Source organism: Neolamprologus multifasciatus, chromosome 14, assembly GCF_963576455.1.
Source record: "Neolamprologus multifasciatus chromosome 14, fNeoMul1.2, whole genome shotgun sequence".
In the NCBI taxonomy this organism is placed as follows: domain Eukaryota; kingdom Metazoa; phylum Chordata; class Actinopteri; order Cichliformes; family Cichlidae; genus Neolamprologus; species Neolamprologus multifasciatus.
Genome location: NC_140452.1, coordinates 8,053,761 through 8,070,718, shown reverse-complemented (window position 1 = coordinate 8,070,718; position 16,958 = coordinate 8,053,761). Strand labels below are relative to the sequence as shown.

Here is a 16,958-nt window from a genome sequence, read left to right as displayed (position 1 = left end):
TGACTGAGTACCATTTGCATAGCAGTAGAAATGTATACAGGGTTTAATAATAATGTAATATGTATAATGTGAAAATTACTGGGCCCAGAATATAACCCTGTAGGACTGCATGAATTGTGTGTGTGTGAAAGAGATTATCAGTTACATGAACAAACTAGACTCTAACTACTGTTGTAACTTTTTGTGCCAATTTTGTACACCACTCTCAATCAATTAAATGTCAGAAAACACTTCACTATCTTAGGCCATAATGGGGATGGACTCTAGATCCTGGCCGAAATTCTTCAGCTAGAGCATTATTTTGCAAATAATCATATAGCTTACCACAACTCTTATAAGTGATCATTTTCAAAATAAAAGAAAGGAAATCAGTCTGTAATTGACACTTGGATCAAGTAAAGGGTTTGTAAGTAATGTTTTAATAGGATTATAACCGTGTCATATGTATCCTACTGATAAAGATGAACTGATCATATTTAAAATTGTAGCAGTGATTAATTGTAAGACTTCTGTAAGCAGTTGTTATGCCATCTCAGATAAAATAAGGAGAGCAGACAGGGACTCCCCACCATTTTTCCTAATCTGGATACCAGCATATATGTCTTTCTCAATAAGTCCTTTTTTGAAATTTTGAATAGATAAAAAGGTTTGCTGTCATGACAAGCAGGCGGTTAATAGTGCATGCTGAAAGTACAGTGGATTGAAATTGCACAAAAGTTTCATTCAATAAAAGACTTCAACATTTATTAGATAATTAATTATTAAAATTTTCATTTAAAGTTGAAAAGCTAAAAAAAAAAGAAAAAAAGGGTTACCCTGCATTCACTTTACTGACTTGAAAAATGTTCATAAACCAAAAACATTCACTGTTTTTACAACTAGGTTGATGTGTACAGAAGCTGTGTTGTTTACACTGTTGAGTTTGGAAAGGAAACATTCATTCTGGTCCAGTAAAAATGTCAAAATCGTGACTTCAGACTTAATACTGTGTCTGTCTTTGAAATGAATTGAATATTTTTTGAATTACCTGAAATGTTTGATAACAGTGTACTGAGATGCCTCGCGTAGTCTGAAAGACGCTAGTAATTTCATAAGGAACATAACCTTTAATAAAGTGTCCTTACAAAAGAGTCAGTTTTTGCTTTTAGGCAGTGTGACCTTTTCCCAGTGTGACTCTCATCATTCATTTATGATAAACAGATTGCTCACTCTGAGATAAACATGTAAATATGTTCCAGTGGTCAGAGGTTAACAGTAATTTCCTGCTGACCATAATCCTCACTGTCTTACATGTAAGTTCAGGTGTTTTCTTCTCTGGATGCTAGTTATAAGAGTTCAGACACCGTGATACTTGGCCCTGTTCATAGTACTTTTCTGTGAGATGGGTGGTGGGTTGAAGTCCTTTTATATAGTAAGATGTCAATGAGGAAACATTTCAGCCCTCAAGCATCAAAGCTATTTAAATGACTAAAATGAATAAGTGTGATCATTTAAGGCCCCATTATACTATAATGTTTCTATTTCCCACAGCACAGAAACTGCCCCCATAGAGATGGTAATTGACCTCAGACCTCACATACTAACGTAAGTCACTAAGAAGGTTGCTGTCCTCATTTTACGTGACTTAAGCACAACCTTTGACACAACTGATAATGCACTCTTCACTGGGCAGGTTTTTCTGATAATGTTCTCAAATAATTCCAATGCTTCATCACTTGTAGAGATCAAGTATCAAACATACATGTCATTTTATGTGGTGTACCACCGGATAGAATTCTGGGCCCACTGCATTTTTCATTATACATGGTGGCTTTGTGGCAGATAGTGCTGGGAATAGGGAAACATGGCTATCTTTAACCTAAATTAACAGTCAGATGACTGCAAATGTTTTAGTAAAAACTTAATGAGCATAAAATGGAAATGATTTTAATGTTCCTGAAAGCCAAATGCAATCAGCTCATAAGTTAGAGAGATTAGCTGACAAGGTATAACCACACGTTAGGGGTCTTTGAGTTATTTTAAGATTCTAACTTAAATATTGCCAATATGTGACTCCTTCCACAACTCTGAAAAACACGTTCATGCATTCATCTCTAGCTTACTGGACTACTGCATCGAAGTTTTACTGGATTTCTTTAAAAGACTATCAATAGGGTGCAGTTTATGCAGTAGTCTACTGCAAGATTATTAAGTTAAATGAGTAACAAAGAGCACATGAGTTCAGTTTTAGCAGAGTTACACTGGCATCCCATATCCTGCACTTGATTTTAAAGCACTCTTACTTGGATATATAATCTTAAATCATCTTGGATCATCTTACATTTCTCACAGTCTGACACTTTACATTACAAAAACACATTTTAATTGACTTTTAATTAGTGTTTCGACTTTAATAATTTGATTTGTTGTGCTTTTCATTATTCCTCTGTACAGCTGTACCTACTGGTGATTTAAGCCATGTTCAGAGATGCAGAGCATAAGCATATTTTTTCAGTAATATCATATCAGCGTCCTGCTTCAATTACTTCCATGTTTGTTTGTTTCCATATACCTGTTACCTACCTATATAAAATGTTCTGATATATTTAATTGTGTTTTCCAATGATTTTTATTTAAAAATGAGTTAACCCAACTTTTCTTTGATCTAAGTATGAAATATCTGCCTTAAGGTGTCTGCAGCAGTATATTTTGTTACTCTTGGCCTCTTAGCCATTGTTCAATATAAGCCATTTTAATAGATTTAAAGTGATGTAGCTATTAAGTAATTACAATAGTCAAAACATAAACGTAAGTAAAATTTAAGATTTGTAATTGCTTATAGCATTTGGGTTTGGATGTGCCGAGGTCTATCCTAAAGGCAGTCACATCAGAGGGCAACATGCTAACATGGACCACTCTCTGGGGCCTTGCAGGCCATTAAAGCTGGGTCATGTGGTCACTCTTGTCTCTTCCATCCATCCACTCTGGTTCAACCTCATTTCCTGCAACAACTCCAAACACGACACACATGCACACTGTTTGTGTGTCTGTGATTTCCACAGTACCTCTTTGCTTTGTGTTGGAGTTTTAATAAACTAAGCAAATCTGTCACATCCTTTGAGCCACATTTTGACAGCAGGGTTTTTTCCCCCATTAGACAGCCTGATTCAACATTAAACTGATGAGTTTTGTTTTTTTTTGTTACAGACTTGATATTTCATGTGTTTATTGACATTATTTATTTAAATTCACTTGCAACGTTCTGCAAGAATGAACCTACTCAATCTACATTTGTAGACGGGAGATGAGAAATCAATCAAATGAGAAAAGAAAACCACAAATAGATGAATATAATAAAGGTAATAAAGGGGTTGCATCATTAGAGTTTGTTTGCTTCATGGAAATAGGACATTTTCATGTACCTCCTTCATACTGCACTTTATCTTGGTCCAGTCCAGTTCCATTTCTTTTGGATAACCAGAAGAATATTTAATAATCCTGAATGTCAATAATCACTGTTATTTACCCCCATTACTGCAGTCTAGGGCTCATTTTCAGCAATCTCCCTAAAATGTTGTTTATAGAAAGAGAGACTTCTGTCCAGATGCTCTGTGCCTCGAGAATAAACAATTCCCTCTGGCTTCTTTTGGGATTTGGGATAAAAATATAAATCTTACTTTGATTAATGGCAATCTGGTCTTATCTTGCAGAAGGATTGTGTTTATTTTCATTTACTATTTAATGAATATGCTTAAAATGTTGAGAAGACCATATATCAAACTCCATATCTAGCAATGATGCTGTAAAGGTGTCTATCAATGTTGCACCTATGAAAGCTGTAAGTTACCCTGAATGCTAAATACAAGAAATTAAATGTTTTTTGTAACTTATTTTACCTTTAAAAAAGTCAGAACCAAGACTGAGGGCTCTGTAGCACATATGTCATTCGAAGATAAATCGATAAAAGAAAATAAATCTGGTCACACCTCTGTATAGATGATCTGTGTTGCTGTGAAAGACTAGATTCACAAAAATGATTTAGGAGGCACCAATTTTCTTGTTGATTGTAAGTATAGTATCACAGCTTGAGCAGTTAAGAATGTGGATGCACGGATTATTACTATTATATTAAAACAGCAAAAACATCCCTGAATTTTCTTCTAAAGTGACTTATTGGAGCTCTAAATGTGCTTAACTTTGTGTTTAGAAAAACAAATAAGTACATGTGTAGTTTCCAATTACCTGGGTTCTGAGTCTGTACATATACTATTAAAAAAGTGCTTTTCTTTATGATCATTTTGTGTTGTATGCAAAGGAACTCTTTATAATATTCGACTTGTATTGTTTTACTCATCTTTGCTTTTTTAACAAGCTTTTACCTGTAGTTGCTGTGCAAAATTATTATTATTATCATTACTATGTTCAGTACTACAGGACTGTGTTCCCACAACAACAACAACATAAAGCTAATGATATTTCTGGTTTGTACTATAGCAAAATCTTTAAATATGAGTACCTTTAATATATACACACTGTGCTGTGTTTAAAACATCTCCTGCTCTCCCCTACTTCTCATGTGTCCCAGTTACTCACTACTCTGGGCCTAATCACGCATGCCACTGATTACCAACTGATTCCCAGGAGCGCAGGTGATCCACAGAAACCATCAAAATACTAAACGCAATCTTTTGACCAAGTCACACAATACAACTCATAACAACATAAAAATCTGATAATATCTGGAAACTGGGCATAACGAAAAATTAGACCGGATAGTCCCTTTCACACTTTTTTATTCAAATGAGCATTTATCTATATGCAGTGTGCCACAGAGACCACTGGGGAGCAGCACAGAGCCATGATTCTGACCAAACATGAAGTCTGTGGTGTTGGTGTTTAAGGATTTTGTATGCCTGGTAAATTATGAATTGTTTTAACCACATAAAATTCAAATTTATGACTAATTAATGTGGCTGAACTTCATTAATATGTATAATAATAGGAAGGATTACTTAGGTCTTCCCTTCAGTTTCACTGTGATGTATATCAATGCGCTTTATATTAATGACTGATTATGAAATAAGCTTGATATTTAATCTGGAATATCTCCTGAATTAAATTATGTTTTGGGGTATTTACAAGTGGAAACATAAATAAAAGACTAAAAAAAAGACCTGCACTTTCCTCTGAGTGATATCCTTGACAAGGTCATGATGGTGGAAAGCAGTGCTCCTCACGTATTGTTCTCTAAATATGGGGTTGAGATTCATATGTAAACAATAATTCATCCTGGAGTTATCCCACCCCACTGGGGACTTTTCCCATTTTCAGCCAAACAAAGGAAACGGACAAAAGCCTCTGTAAACATATCCTCACATAAAAACTTGCCGTCAGTGAGATGACTTCCACAGACAAGCTTTTAATCATCTGTATTAGCAGAGAGTTATAAATAATTATTGGCTAGTTTCTTTCTTTCTTTTTTTTTCATCTGTACTATAAGTCACGTTTTTAATCATGCATTATGAACCTGTCCATCTGCTGTTGTCAAAAAATAAAGATTTTTTCTGGCTTTGGCAAACATTACTCACCGAGGATCAAATCGCAGCAGGGCCTTTGATGAAGGCTTCACTTTCCTGCCTGCGTTAAAACTGGAGCATCAGATTACAGCCGCACTCTCACAGGTTTTGTGCTTCAGCCCAGATTGTGTGATTTAGATGTCTGTTTGTTGAGTCTGGGTGTTTCAGGCTGATCAGATAGACGCGGCTCTATCGGGCAGATCTAAGTTTGGCAGGTGGTCCCGAGCCATTAAAAGTTTCTGGACATGGTGACCTGAAGAAATCATTCGCAAAGCTCATGAGGGCTGCACAGAAAATCGTGGTTTTATGGCAAGGATCAGAAAGTTCATTGATGTTTAACAAAGAGTGATTTTGATGCCAGATTTGAAGAAAACCAGCAACCATGTATTTCCACACACTGGTGAGATATATTTAGTTTACTCTTGCATCTTTAAGAAAGAATTGTACTGAGCGCACAGTGTACTGGCTAAATAGGTCATCTGCTGGGTGAGATTTGTAACAAAACAAAAAAAAAGCAGGATGCGTGGGCATCTGATCTTGTTTTGCTCAGACTTCATATTGTATTTCAGCACTACCGTATCAGAAAGGCAGGGGGGATAGCAAACACGTGCAGCAAGCTGTGTAGGGCTGTGAGTTTGGATCTGACACATAAAACCACAGAGCAGGATGTGCCTGAACCAGGTGACATACATTACATGTGTTAGACGACAGTAACAATATTAGGGTCAGGAAGGGAATAACAATCAAAGCATATAATGTTTCAATGAGCTCATGCAAAAAACGATTGAATGAATAAATCTAATGCTTTGATATACAGTCAGTAAAAAAAAAAAGTATACTCTTTATTTGTGTCAGGACAGTACAGCAAATCACTCTGGTCCTAAGCAGGTGTAAAAATAGGTAACTATGACACCCGATGAACTACAAAATATGACATATTACAACGTGTCATTGTTTGTTTAATAAAAACTGAAACAAAATGCCAAAGCAGGGGGTAAAAAACTGAGTACACGCTTACTGTTTCCATATGAATTAAAAGGGTGCCAGGTGCTGGTAATTAAATGCAACTGATTAATTGCTCACCAGTGAATCTGAGCACCTCTATAAAAGCAGAAGTTTTGGTTTGTTGGTCTGGAGCATTCAGGTGTGGGCTAGCAAAATGCCAAGGAGGAAAGACAACAGCAGTGATCTTACAGCAAGCGATCGATCAGGGAGTGGTTATAAGGTCATTACCAAACTATTTAAAGTCCATCATTCTACAAGTGAGAAAGATTATTCACAATCGGAAAACACTGAAGACTGTTGCCAATCTTGACAGCAGTGAACATGCCAGCAAACTGACCCCAAGGTCAGACCGTACAATGCTCAAAGAAACTGCGAGAAAGAGCTACATGTCAGACTCTACAGTTGGCAATCTTAAATGTTAAAGTTCATGACAGTGCAATTCAAAAAAAGACTGAACAAGTGTGGTTCGTTTGGAAGGGTTTCTAAAAAAAAAAGCATGGCAGTAGAGCTTGGATTTGCAAAGCTATAGCTGAAGAAACCACAAGACTTCTGGAACAATGGACAGACAAGAAACACAAGTGGAGATGTTTGGATATAGTGTATCGAACCACGTTTAGTGAGAGCCAAACAGCAGATCAGGCACGATGGTGTAGGGGTGATTTAGGCGTGTTTTGAAGCTACAGAACCTGGGAATCGTGCAGCGATTGAGTCAACAATGAACACCTTTGTGTACCAAAGTATTCTAGTGTCAAATGTGAGGCCATCTGTGTGACAGCTAAACCTCGGCTGAAAATGGGTCATGCAAAAGGCCAATGATCCCAAGCACAGCAGCAAATCTACACAAAGAATTGCTGAAAAAGAAAAGAATCAAGGTTTTGCAAACCTCGGTGAACTGAAGTCATGTTGTAAAGAAGAGTGGGCCAAAATTCCTCTGCATCGATGTGAGAGACTGACAAAGTCAAACAGAAGAAAAAAATATCATTGAAAGTTATTGCTGCTTCTACAAGCTATTGGATCATAGGGATGTATTTAGTTATTCACACAATGCATCTTAATTTTGTTTTTATTATGAGATATGAGACATATGAATTTCCCTCTGGGATCAATAAAGTTATTCTCATTGTTATTGTTATTAAAGAACTTGTTGCACAGAGTAATATGTCATGTTGCTCTCAGTTTGTATTTACTTAAGTGAAAGAGGATTTACTTTCATGATTTACTTTACCATGACTGTGTATGCATATGTCTTATTAAATGTAGTCTATTTTACCCAGATCAGTAAAATTGATACAAATCAAAAATAATACCTGGAAAAAATATTTATTTTTCCACATAATCTTTTTTTTTTTGTTTTGTGAAACTCAGTTTGTAGTAGTCAAGGATTTATTTAAAGGCTCTTAAAACTAAAAATGTAAAAACTACAATTAAAAATACTGCCAGAGCCAGAGAACAGTCGGAGACTTTCAGAGTTGTGGACAGTGGGGAGAGAGGGGAGATCTGAGAAGCCAGAGCGGGGCTGACATGCAGTGATTGCATGCATTGGTTTGCTTGGCCGGGAATTGAACACAAGGTGATATGACCACAGGTCAATCGCACAGTTTTCTTTATTTATACAAAACAATAAAATCATCTCTGGAGTAGCATTGAAATGATCTATGTTACCACAGGGTTGGCCATCAACACAACTTCCCTTTCCACTTGTGATGCCAGGACATTCCAGATATCCCCACTCAGGACTCAGGCCACTAATGGTGAATAATTTCAAATTTTTATAGCGTTTTTCTACTCAGAGCACTCAAAGCACTTTTTTTTTTTTTTTTTTTTACCACAGGCCACATTCATGCTGCACTTTACCTTATGCCTTCAAGCACTTTCTAACTATCATGCACACTCTGTGGGCAACTTGGAGGCTAGAACACTTCAACATGCAGACCGGGTAGACTGGTGGATGACCTGTTTTACCTTCTAAGATCAGCCATGTGCTGCAACCTGTGCTGCATGAAAATGTTTTTCTAATTAAAAATGACGTATTCAGAGATTTAAAGCTTTACTTGTAAAGTTGTTAGCATGAAAAGAGGGTATTGAAATGATTGCTTTACCCATCGAAAAGCTTGTGACTAATATGCTTCCAAGAATTTATCCAAAATATTTTTTCAAAGTGTTTCTGAGACTCCAGGAAAAATAATATCCTGTTTAGAACATTTCTGTTTCAGGGAACTGCACGAGCATGAACTTTATAAGCAACTTTCAGCATTCAACTTTCTTAAGCATGTGACTGTTTGAAGGCCCTTTAGACACCACTGAAGGTGCTTTAATTCCACATCTGTTTGTTTGTCATTACTCAGAGAAAGGAATGAGGACAGCAGGGTACAGAAAAGTTTATTTCTGCTCGTCTAAAAAGCTATAAAACTATTTGCTTTGAGATATTTGGTGCTTTTTTCCTCTACAGGAAAGACGCAGATGGAAAAGAAATAATAAGAATGAAAAATAGAAAATTGTTGTCACTTTGTTCATGAACTACAGCAAACCAGACTTACATTGATTGACTGACAAATGAGTCACAAATTGGATTAATTTTTAAGCAATTTCTTCTCTGTGCTTTGTTCACAGGTATTTTACAGTCTGCCAATAATCCAATGTACCAACTTCCCTATTAACCAATTCCATGAACGCATCAAAACCGAGCATGCTGAAAAATATGGCACATATTGTAAAGCTTATTGAGTTACTTCATTTATATCCACAAACACATTATTACAAAGCGAGCCACATATTTGCACAGAGTGAAATGTTCCTCGATCACGGTGAAAATGGGCAGATCTGCTGCCAATACCCGCTAAACACCAACTCCAATAATCAAAATATTTCCTAAAAAATGCTGTAGTTACAGCTGTCGTGCTCATATTTTAAGTTGTTTTTCCATATTTGTGACTCATTTGTATTCAATTCAATTCAATTCAATTTTATTTATATAGCGCCAAATCACAACAAATGTCGCCTCAAGGCGCTTCATAGATACAGAGAAAAGCCCAACAATCATATGACCCCCTATGAGCAAGCACTTTGGCGACAGTGGGAAGGAAAAACTCCCTTTTAACAGGAAGAAACCTCCGGCAGAACCAGGCTCAGGGAGGGGCGGCCATCTGCTGCGACCGGTTGGGGTGAGAGAAGGAAGACAGGATAAAAGACATGCTGTGGAAGAGAGACAGAGATTAATAACAGATATGATTCAATACAGAGAGATCTATTAACACATAGTGAGTGAGAAAGGTGACTGGAAAGGAAAAACTCAATGCATCATGGGAATCCCCTGGCAGCCTACATCTATTGCAGCATAACTAAGGGAGGATTCAGGGTCACCTGGTCCAGCCCTAACTATATGCTTTAGCAAAAAGGAAAGTTTGAAGCCTAATCTTAAAAGTAGAGATAGTGTCTGTATAAATTCATGCTTTCCACAGGCTTGGACTGAGCTCAGCAGCACCACAGAAGACTCCAGCAACACTCTCTTACACCTCTTTAATTATGAGTAGATCATTTTAAAAGGTCAAGGTACTTCAGAAGAAGAAGTTTTTTTGTGTTATGCTACAAGTGCAACATAATAATGTTTTGTTAGATGGACTGCAGTAAAATCCAAGGTGAGCGGGTTATCTCGAGGCAGAGAAACACGGCATAAAAGCACACGCTAGAGTCCACTTTTTCCTTCTGCAATGCTGAAAGCACTGTGCCGTAGCTGTGTACACCACTGAATGCCTTTACTCTAAGTGATGTCTTGTGCATCACAATTACCCACACACAGCCCTGCATCAGACCGTGAGTTGACTTTTATGTTGATGTGAATGTGGGCCGCAGCAGGAGCCGATGACAGCTTAATTCCTGAGCTGGGCCCCCCCCCCTGCTGAGGCTCGCCGTTTGTGTGATCTGACAGACAGAGATCAGACTGTGGAGAGATGAGTGGAAACCCTCTGAGTACGCTCAGGTTTCTTGGCATGGTGAATAGATTTGTCCAGTCCATTCAGATCTGATGGAGTTTCCCATATTCTGCACCGCAGCTGGTTTTTTGTCGAGGTATCTTTCTCATCTGTGCACACACAAGAGATACATGTGAGGCTGACGCTGTGTTTAGTTTAGGTACTCGGTGCCACCAGAGCTGCATGCCACAGAGTTGAACTTTTCTCTCATCGCTAACCAGGTGAAGAGGGGTTCCAGCCAATTACTTTGGAAAAGGCAGGAGACAGGTAAACAGGTGTGGAAAAATAATAGATGTGGGGGTGGACGGAGGGGGGGGGGGGGGGGGGTTGTGGGGGTGGGATGAAATGAGCCGCAAAGAGGGGTGACCTCAGTTTAAAAGGGGTTGGGTAATGGAGGCATTAGGCCAACATGAGCAACTGAGGTAAAAGGGTGCAGGGGGAGCAGGACAAGAAGGATTAGAGGACGTGGGGAAAGAAGGCTGAACTACTTTGATAGAGGTCAAACCTCGGAGCAGTCAGGAAACAAGAGGCATTGTTTCTGAACATCTAATTTTGAGATAAGTGCTGTTTTTTAACACGTACCTGAGGAATGTGGCTAATGCAGTGGTGACCTTCTGAAGATGACAGCGGACAAACCTCTCTTAGGCGCGGAAATGACACGAATGGGTTTTATCTTCCTGCTCCTGAGTAACGCCGCGTCGGTCTCCACACAGTTTAATGGATACAACTGCGATGCCAACTACCACAGCAGGTTTCCAGGTGAGAATCCTCCCCAGCAGGTTCTCTCTTTGCCGTCCACACACGTCTGCCAACAGGTGTGGAACACGGTAGATCTTTGAGCAGCAAAAGTAGCAGCCACATTAAAATGAGCACAAATAGTTCTGGTAGGTTGATGCTTTTTTTTTTTACTGATGGTGTTTCTAATAACATTTATTTCCTTATTGAGAGTTCATATTGAGGACAATAAAGTTATATCTTTATACTTATAGATCATCAAAATACCTTTCTATCTATCTAAGCTGGAAGCTTCATTTATCGTTAAAAAAACATGCGAACCGCATAAATAATTGAATGCATCGAATATGTTAATTACAATGTTTATGGCCCTATTATGACAAACATTTCCTGGATACAGACATTTTGCGGCAATCTCCTGCTATGATCTACAAAATTACACTAGATTGATTTACCTGATTGATTTTGCCTCCACAGAGCTCGGTTAGTAATTTCATACTTGTGTGAAAATTCCTGTACAAAAGTGAATAAAAGTCTTAATTAGAAAAATGTGTAACTTCTGCCTTGCATGAACCAGCATGATGCCGCAAGTCTTGATTTTTTTTATCTTGATTTCAGTTATTACAGTTACATTGCCAACTTTTCTCTCTGAACCTCCGTCTCTCGCCTTCCTCCAGGTGAAAGGGACATCAGCGTGTACTGCGGGGTTCAGACCATCACTTTGAAGATCAACTTCTGTCCTGTTCTCTTCTCCGGCTACACCGACGCAGATTTGGCCCTCAACGGCCATCAAAGCGAAGCCCAGTGTCGCGGCTTCATCAACAACAACACTTTCCCCACAGCACTTCTGTTCAGCATCAGCCTCAGCACTTTGGAGGCCTGCGGCAACAGTCTGGTGGTAAAGAATACTCGAGCACTGCGCATGGCTTTATTTTAATCAATAATCAACTTCATCATGTTGTGTATTGACGTTGGAGCAAAGTGACTGGCCGATGTTTCTCTCTGCAGGTCAGCACAGCCTACGGGCTCACTGCCTATGGGAACATGTCTCTTGTACAAATTGGGAATATATCAGGCTACATCGACACCCCTGACCCACCAACTATAATCAGCTATCTGCCTGGTTTGTTGTATAAATTCAGCTGCAGCTACCCGCTGGAGTACCTGGTCAATAACTCACAGCTGGCATCGTGAGTTTCTGCCAAAGCATCCATCAGTGTCCAAAAGAGAGCTGCACCTTTGCAGGAGTTGCTTTGCAGAGTTCATCCTGAAAGGCTGGCTTTAAGATATATTCATTTAATTAGATTCACTTATAGCTTTCAAAAACTGCGCTAACAATTAAATTCCCAGTTTAAAAGCTTCAGTGACTTTGTGCCTCGCAGTATTTTTTCAAACCGTTAATTTTATTATTCACATCTATTATTCACATCTATTATTCTCTGACCTTCGTAAATCAGACAAGTATATAAATAAAAGCGCAGCTGATTTATAACTGTACTAACTCGAAACCTCTGCTCCCGAAATGTTATTTATTAAGCCAAGGCTCACAAAGGCTCCATCTCTCCACAGATCCTCTGCAGCTGTGTCTGTCAAAGACAGCAACGGTACTTTTGTGAGCACGCTCAGTATGATCCTGTACAACGTGAGTACAAAGCAGCGCTGGACTAAAAATATATTTCCATTTCTAGCTTAAGAGGTGCAGAGGAATTTATATAAAACAAAATAGACATTAGAACTGGCACATGACTGGATGAGCAGGTTTGGTTTGTTTTTAGTGCCTCGGTTCGATGTTCATATAACATCTTTTAATGTCTTTTAATTATCAGTGCTGAGTATTTTCACTGTTTCCAACTAACTCCATGAAAACAACAAAAGTTGGTTTTCTGTAATAGCCCATGTATTTTTCCACCAACAACAATATTCCACAAAAGGTTTGCTATGTAATCCTGTTTAAAATCACACTGCTTAGAATACTCTGTACTTACTTTAAACAACATAATCACTGTGTTGCATATAATTGTGCTCCTTCTTTAACGATTAATGTCACATATGCTTGTTTGGCTACAGACATGTGCAAAAATTGCTCCGGACAGCAGAAAAATAGCAAAACTATAGAATAACACCAGCTATGTAAAGACTGATTCAGTGTCTTCATTTGTTTTATGCCATGTTTTGAGTGAATAATCAACTTCTTTTTCTTTTTTCTCCAGGATTCAGCATACAATCAGCCTCTCTCTATCCCCATGGCTGGACTGGCTCTGAAAACCAGAGTATTTGCTGCTGTGAAAGCCACAAACTTAGACAAACGGTACCGCACAAAACCCAGCTATTCACTATTGAATTTCCATAATTTTCACGTCATAGATGTGCAAGAGTCTTTACCATAACAAACCTATTACTGCAGCAGAAAGGATATTTTAAATATAGTTCTCCACAGCATCTTTCCCACTATCATTTTTACTGATTTACTCCTCTTTTCTTTGCTTTGCCTACATTCATTATGCTATTATGTTATTATTCTTCATGAAGGCGCCAGGCTGCAGTTTTCTCATGTGCAGTTAGATCTCTATCCTCCATCCCATCTCACAGTTTTGTCTCTTTGCAGGTGGAACATTTTGATGGATTACTGTTACACAACCCCCTCAGGGAATCCTAATGATGAACTCCGCTATGACCTTTTCTTTGGGTAAATCTTGCGTTTTTTTTTCTGCTTCAAGATAATGACTCGATACCACAAAAGGGAGTCATTACCTATTCAGGTTCTCCACATGGCTTATCCTCATTGAATGCCACGTTTTCTCTTCCTAAAGAGTTCGTAAGGGTACTCATAGACATTAAATCTAGCATTTCTGCCGGGTCTGCTTCCATACAGTTGCTATAAAGATCCCCAGACGACAGTTTTGGAGAACGGGAAGAGCCAGATGGGCCGTTTTTCCTTTGAGGTTTTCCGTTTTGTTAAACACAGGCACCAGAAGATGTCGACTGTGTTTTTGCACTGCGTCACCAAGCTTTGCCGGGCCGATGACTGCATCATGTTAATGCCTGTAAGAGTGAAAATCTCCGTTTGTGACTCACCACCTGTTTCCTCACCTCACTGAGGACTGAAATCTGACGATGTGATTGGCAGATCTGTGGGCGGCGGCGCAAAAGGGATGAAGAGGAGACCCCTGATTCCATGGCAGCAGCATCAGGGAACGCCATCCTCTCTGCCGGTCCAATCATCACCAGGAGTGGTATGAACTATAAACCCACTTTTACTGGAATAGTTTTGAGAGACATGCTGCTTTGCTTTCCTGCTGAGAGTGCAGCAATCCAGTCAAAATAAGAAGCAACAGCCTGAAATGTCAAACTGCTAATTTAAAGCTGATTTCAATTAAGACCGCTGAAGTAAAAATAAATCCAATAAGCGCTTTAAAAATTGCTTTACAGATGAAACTCCTGTCAACAACTCCCAGCTCGGTAAGTGCCATTACGCAATGTTGTGAAACATAAAAGTGTTGTAAACTATCATGACAGCAGATTCCCTTTGAAATGACTGTTTACAGCAAACTCTCTTCTGTTCCTGCAAGGGAAAGACTCGGGCTCAGCTCGTGGTAAAAACCTCATCCGAGAGCTTGTTTTCAGTTTCTTTCCCTTTCCATCTTCCAGCCTCTGGAGATCTCTCCCATTCCATGAACCCAGTGACCAGTGCTCTGATCTCAGGTGTGGTCATCCTGAGTGTGGTCAGTGTGTGCTTCTTCCTGCTGTTGCTCCGCTTCCTGCTGAAGCCCCGCCCCCCGGCGACAACAGCAGCCTCAGGTGTTTGGAATCCAAGCTTTAAATAAACATCTGCATGTTGTGCGACATGTGTATCATTTAAGGTGTTGTATATTTATTGCGTTCAATACCTCAGAATCTTTTGTGGGTTTGCATAATAATCGTGTTTAGAAAATGTTGCATTTAATGACTCCATATTTTTAACAAGCGTTTTTTTTCTCTTTCTTTCCATTTTTGTAACCAGTATATGTATCAAATCACAGATTAGAGACGCCATTGTTTTGCCTGGTTTTTGTTTTCCTGTGAAATGTTATAGTATTCAAACCCTGTACAATATCAAAAGGAAATAGTGAGTGAATTCAAGCAGGTGGATTTCTTGATCTGTTTTTGAATTCAGCTTCCAGTTTCTGTTTGCATTCAAGTTTTAAATATACGTTTGTGGTGGATATAAATTCTGATTTTAAAATAAAAACAGTAAAACTTTAAAAAAAAGACAAGTAAAATAATAATTTTAAGATAAAAAAAAGTGTCTACTTTATTTGGCCTGAGTGTTTGAGGTTTCGGTGCGCTCGAACCTGTTCCTAGGATTATGTTGCCCCTGGGATCTGCTGGAGACACTGTTCAAGTTTCTGGGTTACAGCTCCTAATGCTCCTATCACCACTGGGACCACTCAGTCCCTGACACTTCGTTATTTTCTCATGCTCCCTCTAACTGCTGTTGCTGTCTGCTGGAAATTCCACATGTATCAAAAGTGTGGTTTATATATGTGTATGCATGTGTGTGTGTTCTGTGTGTGTTTGTGTCTGTGTTATGCATCTCCGATGATTAGCCGTTGATGTCTGATGTTGCCTGAAACTGAATATATGTAGCTTTGCTTTGTTTGAAAGTAAATAGATCACTTAAAGAGCACTTCTGAAGCTAAGAATTCACTCGGAAGTTTAAGAGATTTGTTTTTTCAAATGCACACTAACAGAAATTTTCAACCACAACCAGATAGATACAGATTACCTTTCGACGGGCTAGCTGCATTTTTTTTCAGTCTTAGCTCTTCTTGACTGTCATTTTACAAAATCGTCACCAAAGATATACAAAAGTGGTATTTATCTCCTCATCTATGTCTCTATAGAACTATTTCTGTGATAAGAAACCCATCTATGATCAGCTGATAATAATGCAGGTTCACTCACTCACCTCTCTCAAAGCTCTGAGGATTTAACTTTATTTTAGTTTAAAACATTTCCTTAAATATTGATGAAGTCCGTGAAAATGAAACAACCTATTACATCTGAGGGATTAAGCATGTACGTCTGTGTATATGGACATTCTGACACTTTTCATGAGGAGTAAATTTGTTACTAATTAGACTAGTTGACTATAGCCAAGGCTGACCTTGGTCTGAACATCTGTGTATCCATGGATTTGAACAATACAAACATAGAAAAAGAAATTATAAAAAATGTGTGTGTGTCTGGGTTTGTGTGTGGCAAAAAAATGTGGCCTTGGATACAGTCAGAACAGCCACAAATGTGGTAATGAGTATTCACCTGTGTTTATAAAAGAATTCAGTGGACATACTGATGGGCTTATTATGGTCTATCACTGATTTACCAGCACCAGTGTACAGACATTGTATTGTTTCTAAATAACGCAGGAAAATGCACTATGGGTATTTCAGAGAAAGTAAAATAATATGAATTTAAGACAGAATATAGCTGATCTATTTATATTAGATTTCTTTGAATTGCCCCCCCAAAAACAGAAATATCAGGGTCTACCTTATTTGTCCATCACAAACATGTCAGATACAGTGATCAAGGTCAAGCTCATAAATGGGTGTGGTCCTGCCCTTGAGTACTCACCCATAAATGAGCTAAAACTGGTGTAATCAAATCACTGTTTCCTCATTAATATCTTATGTTTTTATAAATGTTGCTTATA

General features: G+C 38.4%; 1 protein-coding gene across 1 annotated transcript; it reads left to right on the top strand.

The window, feature by feature from the left end:
* The first annotated feature begins 10,846 nt into the window (after positions 1-10,846).
* Positions 10,847-16,496, top strand: zpld1b (zona pellucida-like domain containing 1b). Its single transcript, XM_085184621.1, has 10 exons — positions 10,847-11,287; positions 11,941-12,161; positions 12,272-12,453; positions 12,833-12,905; positions 13,474-13,571; positions 13,869-13,949; positions 14,136-14,307; positions 14,391-14,496; positions 14,693-14,722; positions 14,912-16,496. The coding sequence occupies exons 1-10, from the start codon at positions 11,149-11,151 to the stop codon at positions 15,085-15,087; spliced, it is 1,278 nt and encodes a 425-aa protein (XP_085040747.1). The 5' UTR covers positions 10,847-11,148; the 3' UTR covers positions 15,088-16,496.
* The last annotated feature ends 462 nt before the right edge of the window (positions 16,497-16,958 follow it).

What these genes read in the sequence shown, in the direction of transcription:
- zpld1b (XM_085184621.1), top strand. Translation starts at nt 11,149, where the DNA reads ATGACAGCGGACAAACCTCTCTTAGGCGCGGAAATGACACGAATGGGT. An exon ending in CTACCACAGCAGGTTTCCAG is followed by an intron (nt 11,288 to 11,940) that starts GTGAGAATCCTC and finishes GCCTTCCTCCAG; the next exon opens with GTGAAAGGGACATCAGCGTG. An exon ending in TCCAATCATCACCAGGAGTG is followed by an intron (nt 14,497 to 14,692) that starts GTATGAACTATA and finishes ATTGCTTTACAG; the next exon opens with ATGAAACTCCTGTCAACAAC.